The sequence below is a fragment of the Falco peregrinus genome, chromosome 1, assembly GCF_023634155.1.
Source record: "Falco peregrinus isolate bFalPer1 chromosome 1, bFalPer1.pri, whole genome shotgun sequence".
NCBI lineage: Eukaryota > Metazoa > Chordata > Aves > Falconiformes > Falconidae > Falco > Falco peregrinus.
In genome coordinates, this window is record NC_073721.1 from 101,911,616 (window position 1) to 101,929,815 (window position 18,200).

General features: G+C 45.5%; 1 protein-coding gene across 8 annotated transcripts in view; it reads right to left on the bottom strand.

Moving 5' to 3' along the window:
* The window catches only part of CEP170B (centrosomal protein 170B), a 60,508-nt gene that overhangs the window by 12,064 nt on the left and 30,244 nt on the right, over nt 1-18,200 (bottom strand). For 3 of the 8 annotated variants that reach the window (XM_027779379.2, XM_027779374.2, XM_027779373.2), the window contains exons 4-11: nt 16,795-17,271; nt 14,513-14,575; nt 12,909-13,672; nt 10,665-10,853; nt 10,362-10,470; nt 7,120-8,892; nt 3,634-3,883; nt 1,316-1,475 (exon numbers count right to left, since the gene is read on the bottom strand). In XM_027779379.2, coding sequence (XP_027635180.2) covers nt 1,316-1,475; nt 3,634-3,883; nt 7,120-8,892; nt 10,362-10,470; nt 10,665-10,853; nt 12,909-13,672; nt 14,513-14,575; nt 16,795-17,271 — 3,785 coding nt within the window. Of the gene's footprint in view, nt 1-1,315; nt 1,476-3,633; nt 3,884-7,119; nt 8,893-10,361; nt 10,471-10,664; nt 10,854-12,908; nt 13,673-14,512; nt 15,521-16,794; nt 17,272-18,200 lie in introns of those variants that run through there. The other 5 variants (XM_027779378.2, XM_027779377.2, XM_055808800.1 and 2 more) reach the window with 4 other exon arrangements.

The window sequence follows — 18,200 nt, forward strand, 5'->3', positions numbered from 1 at the left end:
TACCAACCCACAGCAAACTTCCATTTGCAAGTCAGAAGTAAGGTAGATACGTCACCTGAACTGCTCGGAAAAGAATAATACAAAAGGCAGTTTTGGGGGTGTGGCGCTCACAAGCAAACAAAGCAACAGAACAACTTTATCTCAGAGCCTGATGTTATTGTGAAACATTTGTGCACTGAGGCTTCCAAAGGGCCCCAGGAAAAAAAACCCTTGCTGAGCAGGCTGCAGCTGACCTTGGCTTAACACAGCCACACTCCCTGATCTTCTGGTAATCTCCCTAAAATTTTGTTTTGCACCTTCAGTGATGATCACAGCAGGGTCGCAGTGATGATCACAGCAGGGTCGCAGTGATGATCACAGCAGGGTCGCAGTGATGATCACAGCAGGGTCGCAGGGCCTCCAAGTACTCCCTTAGCGGGTGACGGGTTTGGTCCTCAGCTCTGAAGCCTGCTTAGGACAGGCCTGCAATGCTTACAACAGTGAGACAACAGGGGGCCAAAAGGCCCATCTGAACAGCAGACAAGAGCAAGCTGTGTATTTTTTTAAGCCCATGATGGTGGTAGACAGGAGGGAATTTAGATTTAAACAGCAGCATTTAGCAGCTGAAGCCTCCTGGTGACCTTGCAGCCAAGTCTGAGCTGAGTCCCTGTGCCACAGCACTGGTGAGCCAAATTAAGAAATTACTTCTCTTCTCCCCACTCCAGTGCATACAAACTGTGCTACACAGCCCAGGAGGATGCCACAGCTCCACTGAAGAGCTGGAAGACACTTCCCCAGCTAACTGCTCTCCTTGCTCAACACTCTGGCTGGAGAGCGAGTCCCTGGCCTCGCCCAACGACACAAAGATGGAGGGAAGGGATTCAGGTAAGACCTGCCCAGCATTTCAACAGCCCCGGCAGAAAGCCCAAAGCAGAGATACAAAATACACAGCTGGTACAGAGCATGTAGCCAGAGCACATGGTCAGTGCCTTGTCTGAACAAGGCGAGAGGCTCTGGCTCCTTGGAACAACGGCACACACCATCCTGTTCCTCAGATGCAAACTTCAGGGACCAAAGTCCAATCAGAGGCCATGAGATCTTTAGGAAATAGGGCTCCCTCTTGGCAAGGCCGGCGTTAGCACAGAGGAGGGCAAAATAAAGAGCACCCTAAACAGTCTGCAGTCAGTCTTGCTGGTGGTGGTTTTTAAGAGGATGGGGAATGAGGATTTTTCAGTGCTGCAGCAACTGGGGATGCTGCCCTGGTCTCCCCCCACAATTGTGCCCCACATACTTACGAGCATTCAAAGGCAGAGATTTCTGTCACTCGGGATCTTACCTCTTCTCTGGCCGATATGGTGGAAGCAGGAGTGTTGGGCACAGAGCTGAGGGAGGTGCTTGGTCCCGTCCCTGATGAACTCTGTGAGTCCCCATCTCCGGCAACATCATGAATCTCTCGGGCAAGTATGGCCACATCCTTCACCAAGGTCTGGCTGAGTCTAAAGCACGGGGCATGCAGCAGAGCCATTAGGACACATGATACAAGCCTCACATTCATAAAATATAAAAAGAGAAGCCATAAAACATTTGTGGGAACTGTAACCTTTGCAGAGGCTAGGGAAAGCAGGTTATTTTGGGGTGCCTTGGCAGGGTGCCGAGAAACATTCTGGCTGCACACAAAATAAGTCCCCTCCCCTCCTGAACCGTGCTTTGAAGTAGAGATTTGATAAAAAGCAAATTCTAGTGACTACATGCTACCAGAAAGTATTGGAGACAATCCACACAGAAGCTTTAGTGTTATTGCTGTCCCACCCATCCACTCTACTTCCTTCAGGGGGTTTTTTGGGTTTGGGTTTTTTTTGATTTTTTTGGTAGAACTGTTTTTCTTCTTGGGACTTCTTTGTTTTCCCTTAAGAAGCCCATATCATTAAAAAACCACCTTTTTGTTTTGTTACTTAAATAATAAACCCTCAAATTTTCTTTCCTTCTTCCTTGTGTTGTATAGGCTGTAAAGCAAAATCTGCCTCCATGTTCTCCAGAAGGGCTGAGGGGTTACCAGGGTAAGCATGGCATACCTTAAGGGATCTGGTTTTCAGAAACCAAGTCTCAAAACCTCAACTCCCTTGACAGTTGTCCAGTTAACACTTAGCAACTGCAGCACACTGCTCTACTTGCTCTAGATCCCAAAAACAGTTTCTGTCTCTGCATTGTTGCTAGCAGAGCTTAAAAAAAAGCTCGTTCAGACCAAAAGCAGATGTGGTAATTTTAAAGAAAAGCGTCTCAGAAAAGAAACAATCTTACAGCTAACCTGCTTCCTCTGAAAGACACTTTCTTCTTCAAATGAAAAAAACAACCAACGTGATAAAACTGTCAGTTCATCAAAATATTTCCTTGGGAAGAAAACGCATAATTGAACTAATACAAAGCAGTTTGATCTGCCTGCCTAAGATGCTCCCTCTCCCTGCTGGTCTGTATAGCGCTGTCACGGAAGGCAATCCATTATGTGATTCACTTACTGTAAACAAGTGGCATTTTCCCTTTTAACTCTGTCTGACTCCTGTAAACCCCTCCCAGTTAATTTGGGAGCAGCAACGGAAATCAGAACTGCAATTACGAAGCAGACTCCGTGACCGAGCCCTGCAACATGCAGCGCCAGACAAGTCTGATGCAACCTTTTATTTACAGCTGCTGCGAGAAGCGCTCTCCCATGCAAGGAATGCTGCGAGGAGGGAAGCCAGCGTCTCCCACATGCACGCTTGGTGCGGCACCGGTAATGCAGCCCAGTTTGAAGGCTGACACGTTTCCAGCAGCCTGATAGCAATGGTTCAGGCAAGAAAAGCCCTTTCGAGATGAGTGTGGCAAGCCATATGGAAATGCTGACCAAAAGCAGGCAGAAGACAGTTTCCTCAGTCAAAAGTATTTCAAGTATGGCCAGTACAATGGGTGACCAGTATTTCTGGAAAGTTGGCATAACACAGTTGCATATTAGAGATGTCAAACCTCAAATGCCACTGTTTAAAAAAAAGAATCTATTTGCTTTACCGCCAAGGTCCTCCGGGCAACCATCAGACCACCAGTAGACACAGTATCCAGGGCCATCAAGCTAAGCAACGACTCATTTATATACAGGGCCTAGACGGATCTGGATTCAATTGTACCAAGCAAAGAGGGTTCTGTCCTGCAGCAACTGCCTACTGCTCCCTTGCTGGCTCCAGGCAAAGCAGCTTTGACAGTTTACACACTCAGTCTTTACTAATCCATCTGAGTTCCTCTGCGGAGAATGAGGACAGTTCACATCAGCCGCTCACCCGCTGGCTTCCAGCAGAGAGCAGGTAAGCAGGTCTAACAGTTCCAACTTTTGACAGACTTTGAGCTAAAAGAGGAGACCCATCCACAGCTTGCACAAGAAACTAGGCCATGATACAATACCCTGCACCTTGGCATTTTCCAGAGAGAAGGTACATTCAAGGCGGTAAAACTTCATGAAAACCTTCCAAGTCTTACCTAATCAATAATCAGATATGAAGGAGATGGGGGACACACAAACAACAGGAAGAGTGCCTCTCCTTCTGCCTCCACACCTGGGTTGGGTTTGAACACCAGGGAAAACTCAATCCATTTCCAACACGTGAGTCAACACGTAAAGCCCCACCTCACCTGGCTATTTCTGCTATCTCTGCTGTTTGCGCCATGAAGTTGTAGGGGTCAGGGTGGTCATCGAAATCTTCATCCTCATCCGTTTCTCTGCCATTGTGCTTCTGCTTGCTGAGCCCAGAGCCACGCATCCTCGGTGTTTGTGTGGCTGTTGAAGTATGGGAGCGTTTGTGTTTAGGGGAGCTGTGATTTGAGCCATATTCCTCCTCCGAAGTAGAAGTGTAATCTGAACCCTGTGGTCTCCGCCTCGATGCTTATAAAAAATGAATTGGTTTCAGACCAGGGAAAGTAGTAAATAACTACAAAAGCGCAAAAAGGTTAACACAAAACTAGCCCAAGAGCACAAGGAAAGGAGAGTTTCTGTGCAGATTTTAAATTAAACAGCACATTCTGAGAGCTTATTTCAAAGTTGAGCACTTCTGTGGCTCCCATTCACTATGCAAATTTGGAGTAGAAAATTCCAATGGAAAAGCAAAATGACTATGCTAACAACTCCAGTGTAGTAAATTACTACCAGAGACTTGGCTTTCCATGCACAGAAACTCTGTGTGTAAGCAGCACACGTTTCAGACTCCTCATAGCCCCACAGAAGTCCTTTTCTAAAAAGAGCCCAATTTTCAAGCCTGCAGACACCTTTGCAATTAGCTGCGAGTACAAGCAAAAGGAGGGGGTTTGCGAGTGAAGAACAGACTATGGAGCTTGGTGTTATTTGCAAGAGTCCACACCCCCACGTTCACCTCCTGCCTCGCAAATCACCATTGTTGACACTACAAGAAAGAGTGTTCACACAGTCAGGACCAGCTCCAACCCCTGGAGCCAAGTGGAAGCTGCCCACTTATCCCAACTGGTTCTGCAGATCTGTAGACACCCAGGTCCTCCTTGCACGGGATGCATCAAGATGTCCTTATTTGAAAACTGGGCTCCCGGTGTTCGCTGCCTCACTACACTCTCTATGGATACCGCATCATTCCCTTCTGGCCTTCCCTGGAGAATGAAGACCCACCAAACACAGAACCAGCCAAGTTACTTAAAATTACAACACCTAAATCCTTCAATGTGTTACCAAGATTACTGTAACACTGAAACACTGCAAGCAAATTAAGCATCATAGATCACACAAACAAAAATAACAAATTTGGCATGTAAGATGCAGAAACTATAGATAACTACTGTATAGTGGAAAAAGTATTCCTAGACATTGCTATCTCAGCTACAGCTAAGTAAGTATCTTGGCTTAAAATATATACACACAGAGAAAAAAATAAATTTGCTTATATTCCATCAACAGAGATTATTTTTTTTTAAACACAGGTTTAGAATCAAGAGGTCACCCTGTTACTGAACAGCAATTTTAAAAAGAAGAGCCTCATTTTTCATCCTTGTATGCAAAGAGAAATCAGAATCAACTCCCTCAGTACCATTCAAGTTACACTGGATAAACAAATCATGTACACAAAGGAGCAGGGGAAAGAGGCTCTTAGCTTTCAGAATTGGTAACTTGGATTAACTTGGATTATTTCACATACAGTTACTTCAGATGGTGTGACAATCTACTGGCATTTTTTTGTCTCATGGACAGAGAGTTCACTCTGTTCCTCTGTTAGCAAGATTAACTTTCTCCCACCAGGAGAGCTGGAAACTGTTGTGGTTAGCTAAACACTTTAAGAAATCCTTGAATGAATCAGCCACATCTGCCTCCTTACTCCCAAGTCTTGACACTCAGTGCTCTCAAAGGTTGTTGTATCATGCTACAAAATGTCTTGATGGCAAAATGCAGCAAGTCAGTTTATCAGCATTTCACTTTTGTTCCAGGAACAGGGTGCTAGGTGATGATTCACTATATTTTTAATAGCGTTAGTAGAGGAACATGCATCACACACTTGGTACAGCACGATGAAGCATGAAGTACACTAGTATACTTAGAGCTTGTGCAAGGTCCACAATCCTATCAAGGCATTAGAAGGTTAGTATTATAAAAGCAACTATCTCAAAGAAAGGATTAGCATAATCTGCTGCAACTACAGACTAGGAAAGGTATTAGCATGCTGCTACAGAGCTCTAGAAATCAAAAACCAATTCATTTAAAGCAAGAACTGGCCAACACTTATCATTTTTTCTCCAAATGATTTGAAGTCTGTGGTCCAAAGGCAGAGGGAGCACAAAGAGTGCCTCCTGTTCGGAAAAGTCTGACCACGTTATTTTGCTTTAATTTGCTTATTGTTTAACAAGAAGTCAATAATAGCATTATCTCAAAAAAGGCAAGAGAAGAGACTGTATATACTCTTAGCTTATTCACATTCTGATTTACATGCATATTTAAATGTGTAAGAAAAAAAACATTAAAATGAAAGGGAAGCTGGATGCACTAAAACAATTCAAATCAAAAGTAGCAGAAAATAACATTTTTAGCATGCAATAAAAATGAACACTGCAAGAAGGATAATTATTTCAACTGTTTGAAAATATATGAAAAGGACACATCCAGAACCCTAAGACCCCTTCCAAGAACACAGATCTGCTGAAAATAGCATCCCTCTCAACGGACCTGAGGAACCCAGCCAAAGGGTTCTGCCTGTCCCTTTGGCCCCCCGTCATTCCTAAAAACCTAAGCAGACAGATCCGCTTTGCCACTTCCATGGCAGGTCAAGGACTACGGGCATAGACTGGGACTTGGACAATCTGTGATTACCAGTTAAGACCTTAGAGCTGTCAACTGCATTGTCCCCACCTCTTAATCAAAGGTTGATTTCAATACAACAAATGTTGATATTGCAAGGGTCTGCTGAGTGCACAGCTGTAGGGCAGGAGAGTCCCCAGTCCTCCCTCTCGTAGGAAACACAACTGCGCACCTGCCTTACCTATGGCAAAAGTGAATGAAAATACACAGTAGCGGCAATCTCTTGGAGCAATCAACACGTGGTGTCCAGCTCCACGTCTGCATTTACAGGAAGAACAAACGGACAGCCTTCACAACATAGGGACATCCATTTCTTGTTTTCCTGTTTCAGATGCCTTAAAACCTGCCACCTTGGACATCAGCTGTCACCAACACCATTATAAGCTCTCTGGGAGCAAACTTTGAATCTTAGAAGTCGAAGTAAAACAGAACAGAGTTCCTTGTGGCACTGGAAAGGCACTAAATTCTACATTTTTAACAGAAAAATGGCTAAGATGCTTCTGTCAAACGGCAATGGGTTGTTCAAAGAACAAAGTAACGGGGGTGGGAGGGGGGCAGGAAAAGGGAAAGAAAAATCACTATTTGCAACGTCCTTACTGCCAACACCACACCACTATCTCACTGGGTATCAGAGATGCTCTGCTGTCTCTAAACCCCCAGGAAATCTCAACCTCCATACTGCTCATTAACGCAGACTTTGTACTCACCGATGCAGCACTTGTATTACTGAGATAGCAATCCTTGGCAACCATGCACAGCCTATAGATCAGAAAGATGGGAATAAGAGAGAAACATAAAGCCCAAGCACTTACTGGATGAGGAGGAATACTTGACACTGCTTGAACGGGTCCTGCTGAAAGGCTGCTTTGCAGAGGCAGCGGCTGCTATTTTCCTGGCCGCGGCTCTAACCTCTGAAACACCTGTTTTCCGATAGGACTCCACACTCCGGCCTGAAAACCCCGTCCTTGACTGCGCCGTCTCAGAGTCACTGGGCACCGTAAACGAACCTGCCCGTTTCCTCGGCATGGCGAGGATGTCCAGCCGAGAGAGCTTCTTCGTCTCCGTGGACTGCTTGGTGCCCGGAGCAGTGGCTTCAGAGTTGGAGGCCGTTTTCTCCGTATCGATGCACTCGTTGTCCGAAGCATCTCCCAGACGGGCACGACGTAGCTTTGAGGCCCTTGTGGGCCGCGGAGTGGATAAACTGTTGGAACGGGTGAGAACTTGCTGGATTTTCTGCACATTTGAGGTTGTTTTGCTGTGGTCCTCCTTGGTGGATTGAGTAAAAGGTTTCCTTCTGGGAACTGGCCGGGTTACCGGGTGCTCGTGGTCAGACACGACTGCGTCGGGGACTGGCAAGTAGGGCAAGCTCGAGCTCTTCTCGTCATCCGTGAAGTCAAGCGACCCTCGAGTCCCAGCACTCCGCTTCATCTGGAAGCGTTTGGTGGTCTCCACACGGTTTGACGCTTCTGGTGCTTGCGTTTTCCGCTTCTCTGTCAGCCTGTCCCGAGCGCTGGGCTGCCCGCACTGGTCCTGGATGGAAGGCGTGGAGGAAGATTTCTCCTTCTGCAAGCTCGCGACCGCTTTGCGTTTTGGGGCATTTGTTGGGATGTTTTTGCCACTCACCAAGCTGACCGTGCTGGCAGTGTCCACATCTGAGTCCCCTGACAAGGAGTCCTCCAACTGACCAGCAGTTTCTGAGGGCTCCAGCTGTTGGCTTTGACCAAGTAATTTGGCTTCCAGCGCTGCCAAGGCAGTTTCAGTGTCTTTAAGAAGAAGATGAGTCTCCTGACCAAAGTCCATACGAGTTGACCGAACAGCCTCTAAATCTTTAAGCAGAGGGTGACTTGAAATATGTGGGAGTTTATTTTGAGGAACACCACTGCTTGATTTATCTTTGGTAAAACTTTCCTGTCTAACAAAAGATGATGCTTCCTTTCCTGCCATGTTTTCCTGATCTTGAGGAAGACTCTGATGAAGGGAAATAACGACTTTTCCAGCTGCATTTATGTAAGCGCTAACATCTTTGACCGGTGGCTTTCCAGGAATTGGTGTGCCAGCAGACTTGAAGGAAAACTCCTGATCCTTGCCATCTTTGTCTGCTCGAGCATGGGACATGCTCAGAGAGAGCTTGGAGGGAATCCCCGCATCGTTGCCATCATCACCAATGTAGAATGAAGTAGAAACTGGCTCGCTCACAGCTCTCGTGTTTGAGACTCGGGAGGCTCCTGGCTGCCGGCTCTCTGATCTTGTGTCTTCCCCCATCTGCTCTAGCATTTTATTGTTCTCTTTAAATTTCTTGCCTTTTTCCATGCTGAAGCCATCATCAGATCTGCTGGCATCACTGAGGCTATCTGGATCCAAGTCTTCCTGGATGAAGAGGCGGCTGCTGGGATCACCATAGGCTTCCACACAGTGGTCCTTCACGATGGTTCTCTTGGTAACCTCAGAATAGGACTCTTGGCAAACCAGGACCGTGGGTGTGGGGCTGTCCGATTTGTCACTTGGTGGGAGCTGGGGAAGAAGGCGCCTTGTTCTCGAGGGTGCAGCGTTTTCTGGTTCCCCAGATTTTGGGGCTACACTGCTTTCTGCAGAGAGTGAAGTGGACAAGAATCAACTGTTGTACAACTATACCACTTGTTTATTTATTTAGGAAAAGCTTGATCCTGCAAAGTGCAAGTCCACAAGAGTACTCACAAGGAACGTGCTTAGAACTAAGCTTTTATGTAATATGAACATCAACAGGGCCTGGCTGGTGCTCACTCCCTCAGGTTTATCAAAACAGGCACTACACTTAATTCCTTTGCTGAATCAGTGCTCAACACCTTCCCTCTCTCAAGGTAGGGACTTCCATTCTCCCATAATATTCCTCTCAGTACAAGCACATACCTTAGGGGCTAAAAGCATTGCTGGCATCTATCTACAATAAATCAGGGCACAGGAATGAGACGAAAAGTCAATAAACCACTGCAGCAATTCAGTGTTTTAAAGTGCAATTCTACACAACATAACACATTTGACTAAACAGATAGTCTTTTTCACAGGTCAAGTTCTCATGCAATCATATCCCACAGCAAAGTCTCAGGAGAAAGACCCTATAACAATTAAGAGGCTCTGAATTAGAGCTCACCACCTCAGCGTGGGTGGACTTATCAGTATGGACACACTTCATAGAAAGTGCACCCTTATTTCTCCCATGCTGCTGGCCAGGACTTCATATCTGATACTGCTTTTAAATACCAAGATAACTGGTTATTTGATGACAGTAATACTTCAAACACTCCAGGAGTCAGGTTCTCACACAGTGTGAAAACTGACAGTAAAACTCGGAAACCTTAAAGGTTTCTTCTAATCTTTACTGAAGCTATCCACAGCTGTTGATGGCAAGAAGGTAATGACAAATATTTCCAACCAAAAAGGTTGAAAACAAGAAGGTTGAAAATGTTTACAAAAGCCAACAAAGTGCTCTTCTCCCTTTCTCACATACCAACAGGACCATGGGGTCTGTAAGCTGTCTTCCCAGTTACAAGGAGAGCCTGATGTTCTCCCACTTCCCTTCTCCCCTCCATACCCAGTTCTCTGTGCTGACCTCCACACTTCAAACCCACCATCTGACAGCAAACCCCAGAACAGCCTAAAATTCTCAGCACAGCCAGACACGGGAGAAGCACGCAAAAAAAAGCACGAGTCAGCCATGAAGTCCAAGGCAAGTTGCAAAGGGCTTTCATCTGGCATCACAAGGCAGTCTAAAGAATCACTGCTCAGGGCTACTGAATACCCAAGGCTCTTACAATCTTCCTCCTTCCCAGGTGCCCTTCAGCCATGTCAAACTTAACATTTTAGAACTTTTTGGATGACTCTGAAATGCAAACCAGAGGCTCCCTCCATCTCCACTCCACTGGGAACAATTCACTCTGTCTTTCCCATCCTCAAATGCATTAGCTAAAACAGAAAATAAGCCACAGCCAGATGCAGAGAAGCCTTTAATTTCTGCCTTTCATATCATCCTGGCTTAGATTCAGACACCTTCAAACAGTAATGTCAGGATGAGACTTACCTGCACCTCCATCACCCTGCACAGAGACAGATCCAGAGTCAGAGTAACTGTCCGCAAGGCTCGCCCACCTGGACACCCACTTCTGACTCCCTTGAGATGCTGCAGACATCTACAACAAGGTGGGGAAGGTGGTGTCAGAAAGAGGGTTTGTAAACCAATTCCTAGCCACAAAATCTCTCCTTTCACACATACATCACTCAGTCTCCTCAAAATGGAAATCAATCTACACATCACATTTCCATCCAGACAGAAAACCCATCTACACCTCTACAATCCCAGCAAATCCACCTGGACTGGCCATACCTGTGCATCTGCCTGAGACCCACTCACAGCTTTTGAGGCAAGTGCCTGGAGCAAAGGTGACTTCTGACTAGTGCCATTTTCACTGATTAGATGCTGATGAGAACCAGAGTCATCTTTTTCACCTTTAATTATTGGTCTAAAGGCTGAAGAGATTCTGGAAAATTCGGGTGACTCAAGAACACCAAAAACCTGAAAAAGTATTTGCATGGGAAAGATTAAACCCCAAGAAAATAGGAAAATATTAACCCAAAAATCCAAATCCACAAAGCACTAGTCACACACAAATTATGATCCCAAAAGGCCAGAAACACTTGTCAATGCTTCCTTACTATGTAAATAATTTTCTGCTGTACTCCACAATAGCAGCTTTAAATACACTTATTCATAGAATCCCACTCATAACCACCTTTCCTCCCTTCTTCATTATTTCAGTATGCTGCCTTTAACAGTAGTAACTTTCATTGAAAAGGAGTCCCTTTTCAGCCCTGAGAAATTCAGGATGAGTGTCACGAAAGCTATTTACCAGCTCATTCATGGAGAATTAGAAACAAAACCGGTAAGCTCCATCTCCAGGGACTTTCGTAGACTGTAGCAGAGAGTGGGCTGAGTAAAGCAGCCTTGCACTGCCACGTGAGAACCTGGGAACGGATGCACCTCCGAGATGGGCGAGTGTTTGAGTTAGTTGGCCAGATTCCCTCTGAAGATAAACAGGCTTTCCTAGGAGGGTGACCAAGATCCATGCCTCAGAAGAGGTTGTTTCTCTTCCCTGACTACAAGTAGTTCAGAGAAAGATGCTACTGTGGAGGGTGCCTAGGCTCGGAAGAGATAGCCATAAAGTTCTCCACTCTCACTTTTATTTAAAAAAGTGCATGTGCAACGGTGGAATAAAAAGTAAAGTCACCTCAAAACCTCAGCAAGTCCAGAATTCAGATCATCTTTCTTCCTGGACAGAAACACCGAGGTCCAGTTATTACTTATTTCCTGAGTGTCAGGATCTGCACTGCACCAAGCCTACGGCAGAACCAGGAGCAGAACTTGGCCAGCTTGCCTGCCGGAGTCACACAGCTGCCAAGACTACTCCCCAGAAATAATTGCGTCTCTGTGGCATTTTTATTCCTATTTCCCCACCGGAACAATTAACCATCTAGCGTCAGGACTAGGGCCTTGCTGTGGCTTAAACATCCTGCCCTGAAAGCTTCCGATCATGTTTCAAACAAAGATGTAAGGAAAAAATGTAATAAACAAGAGAGGGAAGCTAGATCCAGGCTCACAGAACGCTGTATACAAAGCTCTACGGCCAGGTTCAATTAAGGCTTCCTTTGAACCTCACCGTTCTCCTGCCTACAATTCACTAAATCTTCATAGCAGCTTGCCAGTTTTGTTTTTATAATAGACCGCAGATGAAAGTTAAACCTGAAAATCAGCCAACCTTTGGTTTGCCCTGTGGTTGCTTAGTTGGGTGGATTTTTTTTAGCCTCTCCCTCATCTCTGGGGTTTTGTTTTCAGGCTATCAGTCACTTTGCAAAATCCAAACAAGTATAGGTCCAGCTAGGATTGCCTCTGCCCTAGACTACACCCTTCACTATCTCAACTAGCTGCCACTTGCCCTGCCAGCAAGCACTCCCTTTCCAACCAGGCACAGCTAAATGCTTCCTACCTACCACTCGGGAAGGATCAAGAGCACCAGCCCTTGGTCTGCATTTCCTTTGGCCCAGCATAGGATACTGCATTAGCGATGGGCTGCAGCTCCTGTTTTCATAACGGTGGGCAGGAGGGGATGCAACGCTAAGGCAGAGGCTTGGAGCAGTCCTAGAGACTAGAGCGGCTCCCAGCCACGGCTCTCGGCATGATACGCCTCATCTTTATTCTGTCGTTGTCTTTCCTCTAAACAGGTTGCAAGCCCGCTCTTGCACTTTTGCATCCAAATCCCATTTTGGAAGCAAGGCAGCTCTTTGCTGTGGGCTAACTTTGCCTTGCACTCTGTGATTTTTTGTTTGTTTGCAATTTTGTTGGTTTGCTGGGGTTTTTTAAAGACCAATCTTACAGTTTGTTGGGGCCTGTCCTTAACCCGGGTCACCCAGCATGATCTCCCACTCCTAAACATAAACCCCTGCTGCAACCAGTTCAAAAAGGAGCAGTCCTTCATGGCAACAACTAATGAAGTTAGACCCTTCAGCCCAAAGTGCAGAAGCCCAAGCCTTCAGCCCTCAGCTCACTGGCCAAGCACAGAAAAGCAGCATTTACCTGATCTATCATTTTTCGCGCTTCCTCCACCTCTTTATCCTGCGACTCCGTCTCAATGGTGTATGTGCCTGTCTCGCTTACACTGTCTTCCTCATCATTCCTCCTGCCCTGGGCAGACTTTACCTCCGGAGGTGGAGCAGAGGCAGGCTCTGGTTCTGAAGATATAACCACACGTGGAGCTACCGGCACAGGCAGAGGTGCTGATTTCTCAGTGCTTGGCTTCCCAGACTGAGCAGTCTCACGCAAATACTCGGCCATAAAATCCTGAGCCATTTTAGACTTCCTCCCAATGCTCCCGTAAGTTTTGGCTGATGCTCTGGAAGCACAGGAGGACACAGTGTTAATCCGATCCTCCGTCTTCTCCCTCTTGAAGGAGCTAGTTCTCTGCGTCCCAGAGGAGCTGTTACTAGGTTTGCCTGCTTGGGCCCCAAGGTGGGGCGGCGGCACCGCATTTCCCAGCTTCTCCGCCGGCACTGCGTTCTTGCGCTTTTCAGCCTTGGTCCTCAGCCCTGGATCGGTGTCGCTCTGGGAGGAGTGAGCACTGTGCGTGAAGGACTGTGACCGCTTCTTCCGTGGGGTGTCCTCAAAGAACTCGATGACGAAGGCCTGCTTGTTGTGCAGCATCTCGTGGGGATCACGCCTCATCTGGCGCTGCAGCCTGGTTTGCTCTGTCGCACGTTCGCTGCCCGTTGTTGTCTCCTTCTCCGCCTTGGGTGCCACGGGGTCTTCGGAGTCGCTCTGAGTCCCGTCCTCGTGCCTATTGCCTGGAGACAAGGTATGTAGATTTGACTCTCCTATACTCAGTTGCTGTGGCCTTGTCATTACCTCCCAGTCAAACTTTATCATTTCAGTTAAAACAAGAAAATCCGATAGGATTAAACAACCTCAAAGACACCTGCTGTGGTACAGGGATTGCAGCCCATCAGAGGAAATAAAAGAGAAGGCAGCTGTCTCCTGACCCCACTTTTCACAAGCGGTTGGCTATCAAGTCATGCAAAAACAATTCAGTAAATCATTTCAACCCCAAAGATTTCTGATTTTGTAGCGCTGATTGTTTTAGGTAAGTACTATTAGTTTTGGGGTTTGCTTTTTTTCCATTTAAATAAAAACGATGACATTTTGCCATTCTGCTCAATTACTGTAGTTCGAGATCACCTCATTAGGGCCCCTCTGTTACAGAGCAGAAATCTCTCTGCAGGATCAGTAAATAAGCCCTGCATGCTGCCTCCCATCAAATCCCCATAATGAAAGACCAGATCAGTGCGTTACAAGTGTATGCACCTCTGAACATCCACGTTACCCCCCTCTAAGAGAGGGAAATAAACCAGAAGCTAACACTGAATTTGCAGGATTCTTTACTTTTCCTGAAGTTTTAAGAATCACACCACGACACCCCCACGAGTTACACCATCCTATCACCAGCCAAGCAAAGTCAAATCATTACTTAAGAGTTCACTAAGCTTAAAGTAAGTTTATAATTATTTTTTGCTTATGTTAGCAACAACCATCTTTACAACCTGCTCTGTATATCAGTGATGCCTGCCATTCAGCACCTCAGTTCAGGACTCTGAGAAAGTAAGTTAAAAATAAAACAAAAAACAAACCTTTTTTTGAAGAAGGAAACGGGTGTGAAGGCACACAACACGATTCAGTCAACGACCAGGAACCTGTCATCGGGAGAAGGGGGAAAGAGGTCTCTGCGCTCTAGACTGTAATATGCAGCAAGATATACTGGCTAAAATACCACGTGTTTGAAAGGAAAACTGCTCAAACCTACTTTGCAAGTTCTCCAGACACATGGGTGAAGACCATTTATTACTGCAAGTTAGCTATGAAAGATTAGAATTTAATACAAGATCCATTCAACCCAGGAGTCAGTCCTCTGAAGAGTTTCCTAACACTCATGAAGGAAGCTAGCAAACTTTGCATTGTGCCCTGAGGGCTGATAAGCTTCATCCTTGGAAGGGAAAGTTCTTAAATTAAAGGGTCTTGGCTAAGAACTCTGCTGAATGCAAAACGGTGAGGACACAAGGAAAAACACTCATCGCGCCCATGGATGCCCCAGCAGAACACCATGCACATCCCCTCAAGCTGCTAAGACCTAAACTCTCTAGTCTTGGTATCAGGCTTTACATTCACCACATTTTTCCTGAAAGTGAACAAATATTACTAATGAACCCCCATGGTGGGCGTCTCCAACCCTGAAGACTCGAAGCTGGTAGGCAGCCAGCGGTAGCCTCCAAGACATCTTCAAAATTAGCCCTGCCAGAAGAACACGTCACACAGCTATCGCAGATAAGTAACACCCTGTCCTCTGCCAAAGCAGAGGTGGATAAACTCCTCAGGCCACCAACACTGTATGTTTTAATCAAATGTCCAAAGAGTTGATTTCTTGATATGCAAGTTATGCATTAAATTACCTCAGCTTCTTTTCATGTGTTATGGACTCTAAAAAGCCAAGTACAGTCAGCCTACTATTCCTGTGCATCACTTGGGAAGATCCTAGGATGAACAGCAGCTGCCTAACTCTCCATAGTTTTCTCCAAGAGGAAAGAGCAAAATTACTGAAACACATATGTATCCCTGAAAATGTTCTCCAGTAACTCAACAAAATCCACTATCACAGTAACAAAAAAACCCCAACCCAACCCCCCCCCAGACACAGCAGACTGAAAGTAAGACCCTAATAATCAAGCAGAGCACCTCAACTCTGTCCCTTATTGGGAAGAACTAGAAACAAGCAATGACAAAAAAGCAGTTCCATTGCCAGGCCATAACAAACCCCAGGGCTGGATATGTGAGACCTTTCTGACCACAGCGGCTTTTCAAAAAACTGTAAACAAAACAGCAAGTTGGAGGTGTAACAGGTAAAGCTCCTCATATTATGAGCTTTTTCCAGCAAGGACCAAGCAAGTACTCCTTTAAGAGAAAGCAAGGTATTGCTGTCATTTAAGAAGGACCTCAAGCATAAGTAGGTCTGGTAACCTTCAATATTACTTCACCAGTTAAAGCTGCAGTTCAAAACAATAGCTTTTCCATAAGCCTGCAAGGGAGTGAGAAGGCAGGAACCAGTGGTCTCCTCCTAGCTGTTCAGTGCATGGCCCAAGAGAGAGATCCAAGCAAGCTCAAATGTTGCAAAAATACATTCAAAATCACATGACAACCATCTGCACTAAGACCTGGGCTTCAAACTATACTTCAGACCTTTGAAAATCTCCAAAGAACTCCTCACAGTGACACACTTAACAGGACACAGGTCCACAAAACCTGAAGGTTTTGAACACAGCAGGATTTCAGAAAAGCCTTCGTTTAAAAGAAACCTTCCTTCTACAAGCACAACAATTTCCTCCATTGGTGACCGTTTATATCTCAAATCTGTCACCAGTCTTTATGTCAGGACCTTCTGTCATCCAACCAAGTGGCTCTGGTCACTACAGCCATCAGGATGATCACAAGTTTAACCTCTTCTGGACTACAGTGAAAAAGAAGTCATTCCTTCAGCTAGGAGAAGCCAAGAGAAGAAAATCCACTGAAATACCTGTATTTACCAGCCTGCCTGACCACATGCAAATTATTTTAGACATTTACAAATCAAAATCCTTTTTTCAATCACTGTTACTGCTGAGTTGGCATTATAGATGTAGAGGAACCAGATTAGAGTGCCCTCAGGCCAGCATCACACATGACTTGAGGGCCAGGTGAAGAGCCTGCTAGCCAGATTCAAAACCATTAACAGTCATTAAAGAAATATTCTTAACCTTGCAAATTTTGGCTGAGATAATTAAATTCAGTTCTCCTTGACAGGAGTAAGGTTTTCCCCCCTTTATTATGCTGCGTTTGCACGGCCAACAGAGAACTACGTTCACTTGACGAAGTATTCACTCACCTTTAAGTGTCCTCACATGAACTGGCAGGTCACTCTTTGTACTGTACACATCATCTCCCGGAGACTGCCGTCTCATCAAGCTTGGGTCATTCTGGACAAGCCAGTCAGCTACTTTGCTCTCCGCTGACATCACTTCTGTATGAGCTGGTTCTTTACCGTACAGTCTTCTCTGTCTGAGCGAAAATTTAGTTACATGGTCTTTTATCTTTATTTTACCAGGGGTACCATCATCAAATTCAATGGTGAAAGAGGCATGACTCTGCACAACGGGGGCTACTACAGCATCAACATCCTTTGTTGGGATCTCATGGACCTGTGTTTCTGGAGATTTTGATGGCTGCTGAAATTCTTTAGTTGGAATCTCAAAGTAACTTGGCTCTCTCCGGAAGGCAAACACAGACTGTTCTTGGGCATCTCTATAAGCAGAAATATTACCATTCAGTTCTTCTTCATGTTGGGTTATTTCTTTTGGTCTTTCTACAAAAGAGGAGGAAAAAAAAAAAAGACAAGAAAACCTTAAATTCACAAATATTAACTGAAATGGATTAAAGAAAAAATACAAGTTCTGGTTTAGATAGCTTTACACTCCGGCCTCATCACTGAAATCAGTGCTTACTGCACTGCTGCAGCCTGACCAACATTTGTTATCTTCACTTTGTCCTTTCTTCAACTGCTGCCCAAAGGGAGAGCTGAGCACACACTCACACACGCACAGTTCTGTTTTGACAGAACCCACGTGGCTGGTGGCATTTCAAGGTTTCTGTACGCCTGGGCTGATGTGGAAGGAAGATCCTGTTTCACTTTGCTGAATTCACTTACCTACACACTGACTCAAATTTCCACAGTTCAAAGGAAAAGACTGAGTGTGCAAAGCTAATCACAGGCATGCTTTTGATGGATCAACACCTAATTCCATAACATCACCAAGGATAAAATCATATATTTTCAGTAGCACCCAAACTTCTTGGCTAGAGAGTAACTTACTTATTTCAGCCTCTTGGGAGGGCTGCTAATCACAACCCCTCACTGCTAGAGAACAGATACGCTGCATGTGCCTCGAAATAAAACACTTGTTTGTGCAGTAAAGGATATGCTTGATAGAAACACCAGGTTTACTGAACAAGTGACACCTTTCACATATACAGATTCACAACAGGAGCAGTAAGACTAAATGGCTTCTAAGGATGATGAGGTGAGGAACAGATTGCTCCCATATTAATCAAATTCAGTCAATGCATCAGCTCTTAAAGTGCCTCTTAGCAAACTCCTGGGAGACACAGTGGGTGGTTTATTCAGGTGGGCTGCATACAGTCACAGATACAGCACTGCTGCATAACTGTGTCTCAAACCAGCTTAGCAAGGCCTTTCTCATCCATACTGAATTATTCCACCGTACTGAATTATTC